The following is a 21,261-nucleotide window of genomic DNA, read 5'->3' on the forward strand; positions in this document are numbered from 1 at the left end:
CTTGTCTTGTTCGTGCATATCAGCCACCACTGACTAATTCATTTTCAGGAAAACCCCTGTAACTATTATCTCTACCTCTACCATTTATACTTATTACAACAAATTAAACTAAAATTCATGTTTTGTTCTTTACTTGCTTAACAGACATATAAAATTTTGATAATAATTATTTTTTGTCATGGCAACTATGATGTTATAGCGTACCTAATTGTATTAAAGATATGGTAAAAATAGAAAAAAATAGAATAAATCGCAAACTATTAAAAATAGGTATATGACATATTTAATAAAAGTTGAAGAGCTTTGCAAAATCTATCAGAAAAAATGAAAATACATAGGGTGTACCATTTAAAAAATTTTAGACTTTTTAATTTTAAATAGTTGAAATTCATAAGTATATTTTGAACACCCTGTAGCATTTAACTAAAATATCTTTACATATATCTTTTTTTTCATCTTTATAAAACTCTCTGTACAGCTAAAATATCGGGTGAAGAGAGATATTGAACGAACCGGTAAAACTGGGCAAAATATCCGAAGTGTATGGGGGGCTTTAAATGTGCAACAAATTTCGTCTAAAAATAGTCATACTTCAAAAACCACTCAGTATAACGTATAGCATTATTGTATGTTTTGAATAAATTATAATATAAATAAAATCTAAGAATGACAGAAAATATTATAGATATACACGCACATAGGGAGTAAACAAACCTATTGAAACGAGAATCAATAAGACAGAATATAGTGGCAATTGACCAATCGCATAAAGAAATTTACTGGTTCACATGGTAACTACTCTTCAGAAATATACAAACGTTGAATATATGGTGCATCTAATAGCATATTTGTGGTAAACAAATGTGTATATGAGTTAAAAATTGAAATGATATCGTCTAAAGAAAAGCTACTATCTCTACCCTGGCAGCAAAGAAAATATGAAAACCATAAAAGAAAGGTCAGTAAAATAGATTATCATGAGATTATCTTAAATTAATTCAATTGATAAGGTCTTAACCTTAATTTTCATGCATTCTTTTTACCGACGATACGATGATACGATATTAAATTTATTGGTTGAATTTGAAGACTTCGATTGATTAGAAAAATACGCAGTTTTTAAATTCATTGCATTTTCATGCCTCCGTTCCTCGGATATACGATTTGCTTGTGATCGGTGTCATTTTATATTTTCATTTTCATAACGATTTCGCTATTTTACTTATAGTTTAACAGCCAGCAACGTTTTCGAGAGAGAATTTTAAGAAAGTTTCTTTAATATATCTTGTTATGCTCTCCTGAACAGAGTGCGGCCCGTCTGCCGGTAGACGTTGCGTTCACTACTGCGCATCGTATCTGTATTCAAGATCTGTCCACTACTGCGCATCACAAATTCGCCCTGTATTTCAGGAACTAAGGAGGCTAATGGTTGCCGTCTCGACCCTATAACACAGCATACATAAATAATATACATATAAATCCACAACTATGAAACTATGAATCCTTCGCGGACACAAACGGCACATTGTGAAACAGGAAATTGTATAGAGAAACAAGCCCTATAACATAGGATACAACATTTTAATGAACAGTTCTTTCCATAAAATCAATAAAATGAAAAATATACGAAATAATATACATGTACTGATTGTTTTCGAAAATCGACAACTATGAAACTATGAACCCTTCCCGGACACAAACGGTACGTTGTGAGATAGGAAATTGTAGAGAGAAACAAGCCCTATAACATAGGATACAACATTTTAATGAAAAGTGCTTTCCATAAAATCAATAAAATGAAAAATATACGAAATAATATACATTTACTGATTTCTTTCGAAAATCGACCACTATGAAACTATGAACCCTTCCGGGACACAAACGTTACATTGTGAGACAGGAAATTGTAGAGACAAACAATCCCTATAACATAGGATACATTTTATAAACAGTGCTTTCCATAAAATCAATAAAATGAAAAATATACGAAATAATATACATGTACTGATTTCTTTCGAAATTCGACAACTATGAAACTATGAACCCTTCCCCGACACGAACGGTACATTATGAGACAGGAAATTGTAGAGAGAAACAAGCCCTATAATATAGGATACAACATTTTAATGAACAGTGCTTTCCATAAAATCAATAAAATTAAAAATATACGAAATAATATACATGTACTGATTTCTTTCGAAAATCGACAACTATGAAACTATGAACCCTTCCCGGACACAAACGGTACATTGTGAGGCAGGAAATTGTAGAAAGAAACAAACCCTATAACATAGGATACAACATTTTAATGAACAGTGTTTTCCATAAAATCAATAAAATGAAAAATATACGAAATAATATACATGTACCGATTTCTTTCGAAAATCGACAACTATGAAATTATGAACCCTTCCCGGACACAAAGGGTACATTGTGAGACAGGAAATTGTAGAGAGAAACAAGCCCTATAACATAGGATACAACATTTTAATGAAAAGTGCTTTCCATAAAATCAATAAAATGAAAAATATACGAAATAATATACATTTACTGATTTCTTTCGAATATCGACAACTATGAAACTATGAACCCTTCTCGGACACAAATGGTACATTGTGAGGCAGGAAATTGTAGAGAGAAACAAGCCCTATAACATAGGATACAACATTTTAATGAACAGTGTTTTCCATAAAATCAATAAAATGAAAAATATACGAAATAATATACATGTACCGATTTCTTTCGAAAATCGACAACTATGAAATTATGAACCCTTCCCGGACACAAAGGGTACATTGTGAGGCAGGAAATTGTAGAGAGAAACAAGCTCTATACCATAGGATACAACATTTTAATGAACAGTGCTTTCCATAAAATCAATAAAATGAAAAATATACGAAATAATATACATGTACTGATTTCTTTCTAAAATCCACAACTATGAAACTATGAATCCGTCCCGGACACAAACGGCACATTGTGAAACAGGAAATTGTATAGAGAAACAAGCCCTATAACATAGGATACAACATTTTAATGAACAGTGCTTTCCATAAATTCAATAAAATGAAAAATATACGAAATAATATACATGTGCTGATTTCTTTCGAAAATCCACAACTATGAAACTATGAACCCTTCCCGGACACAAAAGGTACATTGTAAGACAGGAAATTGTAGAGAGAAAAAAGCCCTATAACATAGGATACAACATTTTAATGAAAAGTGCTTTCCATAAAATCAATAAAATGAAAAATATACGAAATAATATACATTTACTGATTTCTTTCGAATATCGACAACTATGAAACTATGAACCCTTCTCGGACACAAATGGTACATTGTGAGACATGAAATTGTAGAGAGAAACAAGCCCTATAACATAGGATACAACATTTTAATGAAAAGTGCTTTCCATAAAATCAATAAAATGAAAAATATACCAAATAATATACATTTACTGATTTCTTTCGAAGATCGATAACTATGAAACTATGAACCCTTCCCGGACACAAACGGTACATTGTGAGACAGGAAATTGTAGAGAGAAATAAGCCCTATAACATAGGATACAACATTTTAATGAAAAGTGCTTTCCATAAAATCAATAAAATGAAAAATATACGAAATAATATACATTTACTGATTTCTTTCGAAGATCCACAACTATGAAACTATGAACCCTTCTCGGACACAAATGGTACATTGTGAGACAGGAAATTGTAGAGAGAAACAAGGCCTATGACATAGGATACAACATTTTAATGAAAAGTGCTTTCCATAAAATCAATAAAATGAAAAATATACGAAATAATATACATTTACTGATTTCTTTCGAAAATCCACAACTATGAAACTATGAATCCTTCCCGGACACGAACGGTACATTGTGAGACAGGAAATTGTAGAGAGAAACAAGCCCTATAACATAGGATCATAGGATACAACATTTTAATGAACAGTGCTTTCCATAAAATCAATAAAATGAAAAATGTGTGAAATAATATACATGTACTGATTTCTTTCGAAAATCGACAACTATGAAAGTATGAACCCTTCCCCGACACGAACGATACATTGTGAGACAGGAAATTGTAGAGAGAAACAAGCCCTATAATATAGGATACAACATTTTAATGAACAGTGCTTTCCATAAAATCAATAAAATTAAAAATATACGAAATAATATACATGTACTGATTTCTTTCGAAAATCGACAACTATGAAAGTATGAACCCTTCCCCGACACGAACGATACATTGTGAGACAGGAAATTGTAGAGAGAAACAAGCCCTATAACGTAAGATACAACATTTTAATGAACAGTGCTTTCCATAAAATTAATAAAATTAAAAATATACGAAATGATATACATGTACTGATTTCTTTCGAAAATCGACAACTATGAAACTATGAACCGTTTCCCGGACACAAACAGTACATTATGAAACAGGAAATTGTAGAGAGAAACAAGCCCTATATTCTCGACGCGCTCAGTGATCAGGTGTTCTGGTGTTTCGCCATTTTCCCCACAGAATCTGCATTCGCTGTTATTTTCTATCTGCTGAGGTGTTCAATGAAGAGACCGTGTCCTTTTAAAAACTCCGTGACAATCCGAAGATCGTTCTTACTTAAATCAAGGAAATTCTTTGATTTTTCTCGGTCGTAAGTCCTGAGAAAATTCTTCGAGTGTCTTTGACTGTTGGAAGATCCAAACAAATAAAAACAACTTTAATTATTTCGGGATTACTAAAACAACGAAGTATCTTTTTCTTTATTTCAGATACAAACAGCAGTGCCAGTGGTTGACAACAAATCGCCACCTCACCGCAGACATGTCGCTGTCAAACTGAAGAAACTACAAAAAGAGGATGAAAGGTCCAGAAGAATAGAAAAAGACAACTTGATACTACTTCGGAGACTGAACCATATAATGACCAATCATTGGTTAGACAATTATTTACCGCCACAGCCAAATTTTTTGAACAGGGTCAAAATATTCGAGACTGAAGATGATTCCGGTATAGATATAGTTGAATTGGCTCGAAGTATAGATTTAGATATGGAGGTAAATCATCATCATTATTATTTTCAGCTTATTCAACCATTCCCAATTATAGTGTAGCTGTCACATATTGTAATTGTCATTTTTTGAAATATAATTCAGAAGTCATTTCTGTCAGTTCCACAAAATATCCCGTCAATTCTTATTACACAATATAAAAATGTTTAAGATAAGAAGGATTTATGTATGTACTTTATTTCGTTGTATAATCTTTTGAATACAACTCGATGTGTCGGGATTACCTAATACTTTTGCCTGACACTCAATGCGATACCGGCTAACGCATTTCGTGTCAGGTAAAAGTATTATTCGGTAATCCCGAAACATTTTGTGGTATTACATTCGATAATTTTATCGTATTTCGTATTTCCAAATATGCTGATGAATTACTGTCGTTTCATTTGAAAAAAGTCACTCATGGAGTTAGACTAACTAATAGAGAACAAACTTAATCTATTTTATGTTTGCAGGAGATTGAAGATAAGAGTAGTAAAGAAATTTCTTATAGAAAATTAAAATGTATTGCCTGTTCACCGATCAAAATCCTAGAACCAATTAATGTGCCAGAAGAAAGAGTACCGTGGGAACCACAAAAGAAAAAAATCGGAAGAAGCCGGTAAATAAACTTTATTTTATAATTACAGTATACTGTAATTATAAAATTAATACAGTATACTGCCATTCTGTATACCCAGAATTATTAAAATTTTATAAATATACAGGGTGGTCCGAACTGTATTCCGGATTCTGCAGATAAAAATAAGTAAAAAAGTTCGTATAAACGTATGTCAAAAATGCTTAGTTTCGGAGATACAGGGTATAGAAGTTTCATTTTTATTTCGATTTTTTCCAAATAATTTCTGAAGTAACGTCAATATTTGGATAAAAATTGGTGTCTGGGAGTTTTTTGACACGAGAAATTAGATTTTGATGCCGATACGACTCCTATTTGTAGAGGGCACCACTTACATGTGTTTTGTGTGGTTTAGAATGGAAATAGTCAATGCCATGTCTTTATTGACAAAAAAATAAACATAAATAATATGTTGAGTAGATAGTTATTTGACTGAAATTATAAATTTGGGAACTTTTTGTTTTTTTAAATTAATCATAAATTTTTCTTCGAAAAAATGACGATAAAACCGTTTCTGTTGAACTTTTGGCAGAAAAACATTTCTTTATGATCAAAGCAAACCTTTGAAGGAGTGTAAAAGGACAATAATTCACAATCTTTAAGTTGTTTAATTTAAATTTTAATGCTTAAAAAAGCAAGGGGGGCGACATGTTTCGGGAATTTAAAATACTCCCATCTTCAGGCCCAAAGCTAAAAACAATTACAGAGGTCAAATTTATAAAATACAATTACAAACAAGTTAAAAAGTCAAAAATTTTTTTTTACAAAATCAAAACATTATATCTATCACAAAAATTGTTCAATCACAGATAACAATATGGTATGTTAAATTTGAAAAATTAAAAGCAACTAGACTAAAATCATAAGGTGAGGGGAGCCGTATAATCACCATAATTAGATAAATTGAAAGAAAAAACAAGGTAATAATCAAATCATACCTCAATGCACAATTCAAAGAAAAATACTTAAGCAATAGGTAAATTTATTTTTAGTGATATGTTTTTTTTATATATTTTTTTGTATTAGTAATGTAAGTTGAGAGTAAATTACTTCAATCTGTATAATATGCTGATATTCAATTTTGTAGGATAAATTTTTTAGTTATGTTAGTTAAGAACCAGTTAAGAATTATGTTTATTTTTTTTATTTTTTAATTAGTATATGTTGAATTTTAATTTATATTTCAAATTTAATATTGTAGAAAATTAATATTTACTTTAGTTTAATTTTTAGAAATTTAATATTTATTTTAATTTATATATGTAGAAAATTATTTTTTATTTTAATTTAATTAAACAGAATACAAGTAAAATAAAAGCATACTCACACAAAAGTCACTTTACAGAGTATGCTTTTATTTTAACAAGTTTAATTAAATTAAAATAAAAAATAATTTTCTACATATATAAATTAAAATAAATATTAAATTTCTAAAAATTAAACTAAAGTAAATATTAATTTTCTACAATATTAAATTTGAAATATAAATTAAAATTCAACATATACTAATTAAAAAATAAATAAAAAAAATAAACATAATTCTTAACTTGTTCTTAACTAACATAACTAAAAAATTTATCCTACAAAATTGAATATCAGCATATACAGATTGAAGTAATTTACTCTCAACTTACATTACTAATACAAAAAATATATAAAAAAATAAAAAAAAAATATCACTAAAAATAAATTTAACTATTGCTTAAGTATTTTTCTTTGAATGGGCTCTTTCACTATATTTTGGAATTAGCATAATTGAATAAAGCAATTAATTCTAGAATTTTCTGCTATCTCACTTTCGAAAAATTTGAAGTCGTTCTTAAGAAAATAAATAAAAACAAAAAAGCCCAGAATAAAAATCCGCACTTTATTTTTAATACGTCACACCTGGCATGTTGAAAAGCGGCAACACGGCCGCGGCCACCATGCTGACCCACCACCACCTCCTCACAAAGCCATTCAACCTTTTCCAATATGGCGGATATAGAAGTGCTTTATTTGGCGCGCATTTTAAAACCTGTTTTATTTCCAAATAGACATTTTTCACACAAATGTCGGGTTAGATTATGGATGGTTAACGTAATATTTTACTAATTTTTTAATATACAGGGAGTCTAAAGTTCTCCACATAAGTATGGCATTTTTTGTATTATTACTTTTATGAAAACATCAGTTTTATAAAAAGGTCTGCTTTCTCAGAAAATAGGTAGTACCTATTCAAATATTCAAACTTGAAGTAGCATATATAGGGTGTTCAAAATCATCGGAAAAAGAAATAACCAGAAATATATGACAGAAAAAGCAATATAAACTAAATATTCAATTGCAAACACTGACCTTTACAGGACCTTTACTATTATGGACAGTATAGGAAGTTACATGTCTTAGTAAAAGTCTTGGTAAATGCTCTTCGAATTATAAACTACACTGGCTTGGGTCAAAAAATATGGAATATTTTTCTATGTTTTGCAGCATTACACAAATGGGAATAAATTTAAACTATAATAGGTGAGGATAAATAAAAAATATAATATGTGTTTCAAGATTTTATATAGAAAAAAAAACTAAATACCTCTTTGGGGGTTCGTAAGTAAAACTTACACTTAGCTTAGTTTTCTTTACTCTTTCTCTTTACATAGGGCATTGTCTTTGTGGTAAAGACGTCATTCCTTTTTTTTGCATAGTTCTTCAATAAAATATTGGATATTCTGAACAAGATGGATTTAATAATAAATTCTGACGTATGTGAGGGGCAATTGTGACCTAAAAAAAGACTTACATCTAGGCCATTTATATTTTCAGATGTCAATGTTGTCAATATCTTTCTGTGATCTTTTTGATGTAAAAAGCTTGATTCTTCTTCCAATATTTTACTTACAGTGAGGTAAGTGTAAGCAGTAGCCATAACCCTCACTAGGGTAACAGAGGCTTTGGCTTTTGGCCTTTTTGAGGCATATTTAATGCACTTCTTACCCGAGAACTACTAGTAGGACTGAAATTATCTCTTTTAATAGCAGTCAACCATTTTTTACGAAGCTCGTCATTTTTGGGGAATATAAAAGCAAAAACCTTGGGACCCCCTCTATAATTCCCGTGACAATTTGGAACAGAGCATGTAAAAGGCATGCTACAATAAAATGTTAACCCTTTAATACCTATCTTTTGATTATTGTAAGTAACCATTATAAAGTACTATGCAGACTGGCGGCGAAGGCCTTTTTACTCATTTAGGTGTAATATCTTGATAAATACTTCTAGTTCTTACCTTAAAATAATTTATAATAAAGGAGTACGACAAGCACAAAAGTTTGAAGTTCTCTATGTGGAATGTCTATTTGGATTTTTATTACTCTGTGTGTTATTTTATCACAATTTTCTGATCACACCATGCACTGAACACTAAGAACTAAACAAACGTGTTGCAGAAGCACAACAAACTAGAGATAATTAATTATTTCTGGTATGTGATCGGAACGAGAAACCACTACCGGCTTTTCAGGTTAAAGGTAAACAATTTAATAATGCGCTGCCTTCGCCGCCATATTTGCCTTGCCCATATCTATCTTTTTAGCTTTGGACCTGAAGATGGGAATATTTTAAATTCCCGAAACATGTCGCCCCCCTTGCTTTTTTAAGCATTAAAATTTAAATTAAACAACTTAAAGATTGTGAGTTATTGTCCTGTTACACCCTTCTGCAAAGGTTTGCTTTGATAATATGTACTCACACCGGGTTAGAGAACGTTTAGTTTTTAATTTCTTTATGATTTCAGCCTAGTAACTATTTAGTCAACATGCTTAATTTATGTCAATGATGCCAGGTATTGACAATTTCGATTCAAAATATCTCGGGAACCATTGCTCTTTGCGATTTTCACCAAGTGTATATTTTTTTACTCAGTAGTTTTATACAGATACGGACGAAAAGTTACTCCTCTTCCACCAGTTAAAAAAATAGTATGTAGGTGGCGCCCGCTATACCGTATGATCGAAAAAAAAATAGCGTCCAGTTGGCTTGAAAATGAACGTAGATGACATTCCCCATATAATTTTACATGTACCTAAAATAAAACCGATTTTCACTTCATAGCCATCGCCGATGCCGTTTTTTTTTCGATCACACGGTATTACAATTAAATCGGTTATTTATTGATATGTAGAAAAACGATAAACGATGTAATGAACAGAAGGTATAAATTTGCGTATATTCACTTTCGGACAGGGATACGGATAATTTATGATTTAACTTATCATTTATTACCACTATTATCTATACATATAGTGAATACCGATAATGTTGGTTTACTAATTAATTACAGATCATGTAGCAATACTGTGGGTATGCCTTTTTTTAAATCACCTCGGGCACATATGACACTAATGGCTTGTTTGTTAGTTTGTTATGTATTGTTTACTTTCGATTAGTTATTGGAGATTTACAGGTGCATCTTTTTGTCTGTAATTATATAATGTTACTAGCGTGTACCAGCGACTTCGTTCGCGTCGAATTAATCATTTGTAATGGTGATGATAAAGCAAAGCAAAAATTTCCATTAACATACAAACTGGATAAAATGTTCTCACATTTATGTCAGCATGAGAAAAAACAATATGGCGATATTATTATATAACTTGGTAATATTTGAGGGGTAGTTTCATCTCGTTGGAATTTGACTTTCGAAAAATCCGTTTGCCAAAAATAAGCTTTTTACGTCAAGCAGTTTAAGCAGAATCGTGGTTAAGAAATTACCCAACTTTTTGGAACACTCTGTATGATTTTTAAAAAAATTTCAAAATATGTAAAAAATAAACAAATAAATTATGCTTGTCCAAGCGTTTTCCCGAAAGACTAACCGTTTTTTAAATAACAAATATTGTAATATTTGAGGGGCGTTTTCACCCTCTTGGAATTTGAGATTCGAGAAACCCCTCCTTATCGAACCTCTACACCCCACAGTCAATCCGTTTGCCAAAAATCAGCTTTAAACGTCAAGCAGTTTAAGCAGAATCGTGATTACTCAATGGTCATATTTTATGAAACACTCTGTATAAATTTATAAAAAATCCTAAAATATGTAAAATAACAAAATAAAATATAGGTGTTTAAGAGTTTTTCCGAAAAACTCACCGGTTTTTAAATAAAAAATATTTTAATATTTGAGAGATAGTTTCACCCCCTTAGAACTCGAGTTTCGAAAAATCCCTTCTTATCGAACCTCTACACCCTAAAGTCAATCTGTTTTCCAAAAATCAGCTTTTTACGTCAAGCGCTTTAAGCAGGATCGTGATTAATCAATGACCAGATTTTTCGAAACATCCTGTATACATTTTTAAAAAATCTTAAAATAGGTAAAAACACAAAATAAAATATACGTGTTTAAGCGTTTTTTCGGAAACTTGATCGTTTTTTAAATAAAAAATATTGTAATATTTGAGGGGTGGTTTCACCCCCTTGGAACTGGAATTTCGAAAAATCCCTTCTTATCGAACCTCTACACCCTAGAATCAACCTGTATGCCAAAATTGAGCTTCTTACGTTGTCACTTAAGGTTTGTTATATATTAGTATAGATTAGAGATTTTGGCAATATATTCTGCAGATAAAATAAGAAAAAAGAATACAGGGTGTAGAAGTTTCATTTTAGTTAAGTAACTCTTAATTTTAGTTACCTTTCTCACCCTGTATCTGCCAAGGTGTGTCACAGGGCGAACTCCCCAAACACGCCGGTATTCAGGGCACATGAGAGCACTACTGCGAGGCTAAGGTGCTTGTGAAAATAAGTTATGTCAGATCGCTCTGGGATCTTACTCTATTCCGTTGACCTAAAACCATGAAATTTGGCAAGTAATACCGTCTGATACTATGAGTACAGGGAAAAATCTGAAAAATATACATATTATAATAATAATAGCTCCTGTATACAGGGTTGTTCACCACATACGACACGGAGTATTGTAGCTAAACGATTAGATTTTTACAAATTGTAAGTTTTGGGTTCGTTGAAGGATTATTAGAGCTACAATTTAAAAATATTTTTACAAGATACAGAGTGTCCCAACTAAGTAAAAAATATTATAGTTGTATTTTTTTAAATGGAACTCCCTGTATATTATTCTATTTTTAGATTCTACCATTAAAATAAAGGTAAATTTGATTAAGGTTTATCATACTTAAACCTTACCGTTTTTGAAATATTTTCAATTTTATGAAATTGCAATAAAAATTTTAAGGCTTCATTTCTCTAAGGGTATCAAAGTTTTTAATACTAAATATTTACTGAAGATTATTTATTGACCAGATATTGTGTTACCTTATACAGAGTGTCAAAAAATGTATATTAAATAATTACTAGCTTTAAACGGCAATAGCGTGTTTAATTTAAATAGAACACCCTATATATTTTACGTGAATCAGATGCACAATGTAATTGTCTATCAAATTGTATTATACCATTTTTTACCTATCTCTTCAAGTTTTCGTAGAAAATGCATTTTCTTATAATTTAGACCTCATTTATCACTATATCCATGGAATATTGACATTTTAGATTATTTTTAAAGATGTAACAAATTTTCCAAGAGTATAGATACTAATATTGTCGATATAGCTCCCTTATTTCATAAAAAAAATAAAAAAGAACTGTTTAAACATTTTTGTTAAAAAGGACCAATTAATATGATCTCAGTATTCAGACTACATTAATTGACTGTTTATGTTGATTAATAATAATTGCTCCAAATACTAAAAAACTGAATTTTGTGTGTATTAGACAGTGTGGTAAAAAGTAACGCCTTATAAATTTTATTTCATTTTTTGACTAATAATATTTTCATAATTTATTATTATATTGATTTCTGAGCCAAATCCACATTTATTTAGAATACCTTATTAATTAAAACAATTTAAAAGTATGTAATTAACTAATTTTTGGTCGGAAATAATGGTGGTATATTTAATTCGTAAACTCTTTTATAAAGATTTAAATAGTTTTTTTGGATACCAATAGGCTTGCAATATTTATCACTTGTACATTTTCTGCATATATGTTGCTTAAAAAAAATCTGAAATGTCAATATTCCATGGGTATAGTGATAAATGATGTCTAAATTATAAGAAAATGCATTTTCTACGAAAAGTTGCAGAGACAGGTAAAAAATGGTATAATAAAATTTGATAGACAATTAAATTGTGCCTATGATTCACGTAAAATATACAGGGTGTTCCATTTAACTTAAACACGTTATTGCCGTTTAAAGCTAGTAATTATTTAATATAAATTTTTGGACACTCTGTATAAGGTAGTAAAATTTTTATTATTGCAACACAATATCTGATCAATAAATATTCTCAGTAAATATTTAGTATTAAAAACTTTGATACCCTTGGAGAAATGAAACATTAAAATTTTTACTGCAATTTCTTAAAATTGAAAATATTTCAAAAACGGTAAGGTTTAAGTGTGATAAACCTTAATCAAATTTACCTTTATTTCAATCGTAGAATCCAAAAATAGAATAATATACAGGGTGTTCCATTTAAAAAAATACAACTATGATATTTTTTACTATTTGGGACACTCTGTATCTTGTGAAATATTTTTAAATTGTAGCTCTAATAGTCCTTCAACGAACCCAAAACTTCCAATTTTTAAAAATCTAATCGTTTAGCTACAACACTCCGTGTCGTATGTGGTGAATAACCCTGTATAGCGTTTAATGCCTTGGGAGTAGCAAGGTACAGCTTGCCATACTAGAGCCGTTCGGTATACAATGAAGGTAATGTGGCTAGCACCACGCTTCAACCGCCTATTATTACCTCAGGATTGTGAATCCCAAGTACTCATTTAAGGCTGAGTCGACCTAGGTACCCAAACTATTTTTATTTTATTAAAAATAGTCGGCTGATGAAATGCCGGCTGTGGGATTCGAACCCACAACCTTTGAATTGGTAGACGAGAGCTGTACCTCTACGTCACCGGGCACCTAAAAAAAAATACATTTGTAATTAAATAAAAAAATATGTAGTTTTTATACAGAACCCTCGGTGGGTGAGACCGACTCGCACTTGTCGGCTTTTTCGTTTTAAATTTTCATTAATTCACAACGATTGAAATTCAATTTGTTTAACATTTTACTGTTAAATTTGACGGCGCGTTGTTGTTGGTGAAAGATGTCTGTATTAATTAAGCAATGCTTGAAAGAAAAAAAAGTCATGAAATACCGGGTGCGTCGCAAAAGTGGCTCACACATTTGGTATGTTCGTATATGCCATCAATTAGGATTGATTGACAAATTCAATTGTTTTCGCACACTTCCTGTTTCACCGGAAATGACTATAACTTTTGATTTTTATTACAGTTGAGGGTTGGAACCTTTAGTGTTACACAGCAAAATAAAAACACTAAATCACCACAATACACCAAAACACTTTTACCTTTACACTGGACGCGCGTTTCGCTAACCATGTTAGCATCATCAGCAGATGATTATAAACTAAAGTACAATCTACAAGTTGAGCGTTTATATAGTCGCTCAGTGGGCACCAAGTGGGCGTGGAGAAATCTATCCAACCAAGTCAGAGCCAACTGAGCGTAACAGTTAGATTTCCGCCACTAGAGTTTCCGCCACTAGTTTATTTAATAAACTAAGCTCTTGTTTATCAAAAGTCTGCGAAGAAAGATTTTCTACTATGTTTATGTCTCTTTGGAAAACATGTTTGTTTTTAGAGCTTTTTAATTTTTTAAACTTATTATTCAAAATCTTATATAATACAATAAATTATTGATCTTTCTTTAAAGAGGAAATTGCAAGTATCCAATCCCTCATTACCAAAATTGTATGCTTTGCCAAAAATTCATAAACCGGACAAGTCTATGCGCCCAATTGTTTCGGCTGTAGGTTCTCCGACTTATAATTTGGCAAAATGGTTATCAAGGGAGTTCGAAAATTTACCTGATCATGAACCTTCTTTCTCAGTTAAAAATAATATTGAATTCATTAACAAAATTAAAGATATAACATTGCATGAAGGTGAAATTTTGGTCTCCTTTGATGTATCTTCGTTGTTCCCAAGTGTTCCAATTCCACATACTTTAGGCTACTTGAAGGAATTACTGAACGCAAATGGTCTCGACAACAAAACTTTGAGTGAATATATTGAGCTTACATCGTTATGTATGAAACAAAATTGTTTTCAATTTAATAACAACTTTTTTGAACAGCGGGAAGGTACAGCAATGGGTAATCCATTGTCTCCATTTTTGGCTAATTTATTCATGAGCAGGTTTGAAGTGGAGGCTAAGAATCAGTTTGAGTATTTTCCAAGACTATGGTTTAGGTATGTGGATGATATTTTTCAATTCAAACTAAAAACATAAAAACCAACTAACTAGTAAGTGTTTCTTGCAAAAGGCGATTATTAATTTGATGATTAGAAAAGGTTTCATACCTTTTCTAATAGGTTTAAAAAAAAATATAGTTAAATTTTACGAATATTTAAAGAAAAAATATTTAAAATGTTAAAAAAGAGAAGGCGCTTCAATTTTGTGCATTAAAATGTATATATATTTTATCAGAAAAATTAGTTGCGCAGAAGAATCTATAACTTGTAACCTATTTATTTTCTGTTTTAAGTTAGGTAGTAGGTATATTCATCATGGTGGTATATTATTTTTAATTGCCATCGCCATTTATTTATTATTTTCTGACAGTTTTATAGAATATGTAAAGAAATAAAGAATTGTATAGGTATTGACTTAGGAAGTATTTTTATCGTATAGTTATTTTAAAATGAACCAAATGGTTCTTTTAAGATGACAAAAAGGACAAACGAATATCGTTTCTAGCGGTCTTCTATAGCAACCTAAACAGCATTCTTGCAACTGATTTTTAAGGCTTTTATAGATATTCTAAAAACTGTTAGTCGTCATTCTATAATAATAGCCTAACAACTCCCTTATCAGACATAAGCGTTATATAAAGCAGAAAAAAAGTTTGTCTTATAGTAGCTGTATAAGCGTATCAATATTTATTTTATAATATCTGTATAGCATGCTTACAGAAGCCTATGCCAACTGGCCTATTTTGCTTCGGTAGATGTCGTATAAAGCACTATATCATGTTTTGGGAACAAATCTATTGTATAACATTTTATTTTATAGCGTGGTATACGATAATTATAGAGATATTTTTGTTACTTGGGATGTCAACTTTTGACATTTGCGCATATCGTTTATTTGAAATTATAACATACGATTCATAAAGAAAATTTGACTCAAATATCAAGTGTGTGGTATCAATTTATTCGTAAAAAAATGCTTTTTCCAAATATGCTAATGAGTCACCCTCGTTCCATTTGAAAAAGTTGAGATATGATTAAAAATCGATTTGGGCATTTTTTAACTGGTCAGGACAGGACACTAAAACATTATTAGACTATCAAATCTATTTTTCCAAGGCTGATTGATTAAAAATTAGTGTTTTTAACATAACCATGGTACTCTAGATTAAAATTTAAAATACGATTTTTTATTAAGCGAAAATGTCAAAAGTTGACATATGATATGTCATTCTATTCAGAATTATACCGAGGGTGCCATTTAAAAATAAAAAGTTGTAGTCATTTCCTCTGAAACACAGAAAGTGACAAAATTGAATACGTCAATCATTCTTAATTTATGTCATATACTAACATACCAAATCTAGTTATCTTGTCTGAAAAAATAAACAAGTTATAGGGGTGAGCCACTTATTTTGAGACGCACCCGGTATATGTTTTTTCATGTGGTTTCCAGACTGGACAGTAGCAAATGGAAATTAAATTGCAAATCGAATTGAAAATGAAAATAGTTTGTCAAATATAGACAAACGAACTCGACGTTTTAAAAATATCAATTCATTTCACATAAAAGTCAGTTTAATCTAACTCTGAAGAATTTATATTCTTATTTGTTTCAGCTCGGTGCCTCCAAGAAGATCAGTTATTTTCCCCAGCATAGTGGACAAGCCAAAATCAGCAGCTGTTGCCAATGTGAAACAGAAATCTGAGCCTGAAGTAAAAGAAACCACGAAAACCACTAGAGTAAAAACTAGAGAAAAACCCGCATTGCGATATACCGATCCCAGTCGGATTACCTTAACTCGCGGATCGTTGAAGTTATCTCTAAATTTCCCAGTCGATACGGTTGTTAACATCGATAGGAAACAAGTAATCAGTAGTTTGTGTAAATGTTCCAGTCATGTCGCCGTCAAAATATAATATGTATTTACATTATATTTTGAAAGCGGAGGTAAATCGAGTGTATTAAACCGTATGAAGTTTTTGTATTATTATCATCACATATTTTATGATAAATAAAGATTGATTAGTTGAAAAGCATTGTTTTTTTTATATACTTTGGATATAACATAAGATACACAGGGTCTTCTAAAAAACGGATGTGTATGCTACTGGAAGAAAATTTATAATTTAAAAAGAATTAGGAAAAAATTAAACAGCCTAGCAGCTCTCAACAACTCGTAACTGTTTAAATCAGTGTACACTAGTGCAGACACACACTCACATAAACAAACCTACACTAGTGTACACTGGTGTTACTGTCTTCAGGCTTCATCAGTACGGTAAGGAATCAGGAAGCGATGAAAACGATCCCATAAAACAAAATCTAGGAAGCATACGATGCACGAGGCATCGTGTGCAAACTAGGAGATGGAAAAAAATTAAGAAATGAAAAATAATGATGGAAAATAAAAGGAGCGAACGGAAGCCTAAAGCCCCAATTTGCAGCCCAGAACCTATACTAAAACAAAGGTAAACAACTCGTACTTACATGGGTTTAAATAGAGTATAGGAAAAATTTAGTATATAATAAAAGTGTTTTAGAATTTTTAGAATTTAGAATGAGTGGGAGGGGGGTTAATCACTGCGACCTTACGGATCCATTGTGTCCCCCTTTCTTGAGTAATAACTCATCATACAGTCCCAGGGCTTTGACAAAAGCCAGTATCTGGGACGGTTTTATAGAGGGTAGTTCTCCATCTCCAATATCAGTCGTACCAAAATTCATGGCACGAATGGTTGTCGTCTCGGCGCACTCAGTGATGAGGTGTACTGGTGTTTCCCATCTTCCCCACAGAATCTGCATTCGCCGTTTCTTCTTAGTTTCAATCTACTGAGGTGTTCATTGAGGAGACAGTGTCCTGTTAATAACCCCGTGACAATCCGAAGATTGTTCTTACTTAAACCCAGGAATATCTGTGATTTTTCTTGATCATAAGCCCTCAGAAACTTCTTGAGTGTCTTAGACCGTTGCAAGATTTCCATTCCAGGTTGCGGATGGAATCTTCCAAGTTCTTGAGTTCCGCCTTGAGTTGGTTACCACTTGGAAAGCAGAACGGTTTTGGTCCAGTTAGTGGAGTGTTCGCTCCTTTCCTAGCTAGATTATTTGCTTTTTCATTGCCTTCTATCCCTTGGTGAGCAGGCACCCAGAGTAGGAGGACTTTGTTTTCTTTGCCTAATTTATTCAGCTTCTCTATGCTTTCTTTGACCAATTTCGAATTGATTGATACTGAGTTGATCGCTTTTAACGCTGCTTGACTATCAGACAGAAAAAATCAGAATAAAAATATAAAAAAATCAGAATAAAAGTGTTAGAAAGTATAATTTGTAAAAATTCTAAAAATAAAAATAAAAATGTAAATATTTTGGTACCTTCAGAAGGTCTAACTTGTATTATAATTTATTATTCCAGCTAAAAAGAAACTTTTTTTTTGAGAATTTACTTTTATGGTTTTGCTAGTGCGGTCATAATTGGAACTATTTCGGCTATAACACATTTTTTTAAAGGTACATAATTATAATTTTAGAAGATGGTCATAAAATATTTAATCATTAGTTTATTAAAAAAGTATACCATTAATACTAGTTAGTAATTATAAACAAATTATATTTTATCCCCTCATAGTACATTCTATTTTATTTTTTGAATATGTAACGGGCACTTTGTTTACTCACTTGTTCCATCGAACTGTTTGAATCCATTTTTGCTTATGATCAAATCGGTGTAAGATACTATGAAGCTATAAAATGTTGTTTCCGGAGAGTTGAATATCCGGGAAAGTTGAGTTATTGAATGTTATTGCACCCAACAGCGCCTTAATTACTCTTTCCTTTACGCGTTAACACTTGAAATTGTCACAACACGACCCTCAGTTCGGATTACTTTTAACTTATTTTTTACTAACCAAAACAACGTTCCATCACACAAACCTCGTACCTGAGTGTTTTCTAGTTTTAATAACTGCACTAGCAAAAAACTACTTAAATATTATGACAAAATCACGATTTCAATATTATTTTAATCTGATCAACATAAACTGTACCCGGAGCAGCGTGAAATACATAGCGAAAATTTCTGATTTCTGCCGTATACAGCGCTGAGGTCAAAATTTGTTGAAATCAAGTGAAATGCGGTTGTGAGTTGTTGAGGGCTAGGCCGTTTAATTTTTTCCTTCTTTTTTGTATATTTCCCTCACTATTTCATTTTTGTTCATATTGGTACCACAGCCAAGGGAATTGCGGCGCCCAACAATCCTGGGCGACTCTGGTTGACATTTAGCTGTTGTTCTTTGGGTTTAAATCAAATTGACTGACTCGAATTCATTTTACATGATTGTTTCCCGAATCAATATATAAACATAAACCCAAGTCGACCTAAACTTTAGTCTTGACATTAGTAAGCGACTTTAACATAGACTTCTCGCGTAGTTCGTCTAATTCATGGCTGGGAAACTTAAATGGAAATGACAGTTCATTAAAAATAGTTTTTCCTCCAAGATGCAGAGGCGCAAAATATTAAAACTGTCAATATTAACAATGCAAATGTCAATATCTGACAATAATAAAATTTGATTTTTAACTGTCACTCAGAGACGCTTTTGTTGTTACGGTTTGATTTCGTTTTGATTTGTCGAATTATTGTAAAATTAAAATCCTTCAGATTTTTTGCCAGTATTCTGTTTTAGACAATGTTTTTTAAAAATGGTGGGACAATTTGTGTTTTGTAATAACTCTTAATTATTTTTTATCATGGAGTTTAATTGTTGTACTCCTGGTTTCCGAAGGATACAATGGTAAGTAAATTAAACATATCTACTTACAGTTATAGATTTTTTAAATTAGTACTGCTAATAAATGCTACTTGCAGAGCAGTTATTTAAATTTTTTTACGGTGCATGTAAGGAATTAAGGACGCGCGTTTTATATTAGCATGATCAGCAGATGATTACATCTGATTTAATTTGTTTTTATTATTTCAGGTCCCAAACAGAAACAAACTGGGAATCTTGCCTACACCAAAATTATATACCTAGCCGTTTCCAATTCACTTCAAAGGGAGGAAAATTATGTAAAACTGCCTGCTATTTGCTGAAAACCGCCAAAGATTAAATTATAACTGTAACAACTTAATATATGCTATTTCTAGTATTTTTAATATATTTTTTAATTAATATCCGACATATAAGAACACTTTGTATGCTTTTAATTCAGTTGATTTATCGTTTATAATATGTTCGACCTAATTAAAAGCACACAAAGTGTTCTTACATGTATGTCTAAATTTATTTTAAATTAACTAAAACAACCCCCCTTCCCCGCACCCCTCTCTTCCATTAGTATTTCTTCCTCCGTCTACCAGAGGCGCCCTTGTGTAATAAAATTGAAATGTATTATAAGTTGCCTATCTATTTAATAGTATAAGTCTTTTATCTATGGGGCAGACCTGGGGCAGATTATTTTAACTCGAATGACATTGAGTTTTTGTCAAAATTTTTAGTAATAAATGTTCAAATTTTAATAAATAAACACTTACTCTTGAAAACGGTTAGGAATAGGAATAATAATCCTCCTGTTCGCTGGTATAATAGTGAGCTCAAAGAAAAAAGAAGGCAAATGCAAGTTGTAAAATGCATTGCTGACGGATTAAATAGTGTAGAGTATAGCGCCTACTACCGGTTACTGCGGGGAGATTATAAAAAGTCTATCATTGTCGCAAAAAAGAATGCCTACAGTAATTATGTAAATTCATCAAAATCGAAAGCAAAAAGTCCCTGGAAAATTATCAACCTCGAGAGAAATCATCAGGTAAGATCGAGAAACAACTCTGATATAAAAGCTACGAGCTTCAACGAGTATTTTCTGGAAATAGCATCTAAAATTGTAAGCGAATTGTCCATTGATCAAAATATTCAGAACGAATTGATTGGAAATATATTAATGAACAACAGCACTTTTGTTTTTTTTTGCCAATAGACGGGCGAGAGATACGGAATGCTGTTAATGCGCTGAAAGATTCGGCTTCATATGATATTTATGATATAAGTAGCAATATTTTGAAAAGCATTTCAAATGAAATTATCCAGCCTATGGTTCATCTTTTTAACATTTGTGTTGAAAAGGGCAATTTTCCCAATCTTTTTAAATTATCTAGAGTGGTTCCAATTTTTAAAAAAGGAGACGAGGATTCAGTGTCGGACTATCGCCCCATATCGATTGTTCCCGTTTTT

General features: G+C 31.3%; 1 protein-coding gene across 1 annotated transcript; it reads left to right on the forward strand.

The window, feature by feature from the left end:
* Positions 1-861: 861 nt before the first annotated feature.
* Positions 862-17,014, forward strand: LOC115874418. Its single transcript, XM_030889581.1, has 4 exons — positions 862-958; positions 4,784-5,068; positions 5,536-5,681; positions 16,654-17,014. Exons 1-4 carry the CDS (start codon positions 887-889, stop codon positions 16,952-16,954), a joined length of 804 nt encoding a protein of 267 aa, XP_030745441.1. The 5' UTR covers positions 862-886; the 3' UTR covers positions 16,955-17,014.
* Positions 17,015-21,261: the final 4,247 nt, after the last annotated feature.

The sequence above is a fragment of the Sitophilus oryzae genome, unplaced genomic scaffold (assembly GCF_002938485.1).
Source record: "Sitophilus oryzae breed Bouriz unplaced genomic scaffold, Soryzae_2.0 scaffold_127_pilon_pilon, whole genome shotgun sequence".
Lineage (NCBI taxonomy): Eukaryota > Metazoa > Arthropoda > Insecta > Coleoptera > Curculionidae > Sitophilus > Sitophilus oryzae.

Excerpts from the sequence above, each read along its gene's own strand:
- LOC115874418 (XM_030889581.1), top strand. The coding sequence starts at position 887 with ATGATATCGTCTAAAGAAAAGCTACTATCTCTACCCTGGCAGCAAAGA. Across the intron at positions 5,069-5,535 it reads GTATAGATTTAGATATGGAG|GAGATTGAAGATAAGAGTAG; the intron begins GTAAATCATCAT and ends TTATGTTTGCAG. Across the intron at positions 5,682-16,653 it reads AAAAAAATCGGAAGAAGCCG|CTCGGTGCCTCCAAGAAGAT; the intron begins GTAAATAAACTT and ends TATTTGTTTCAG.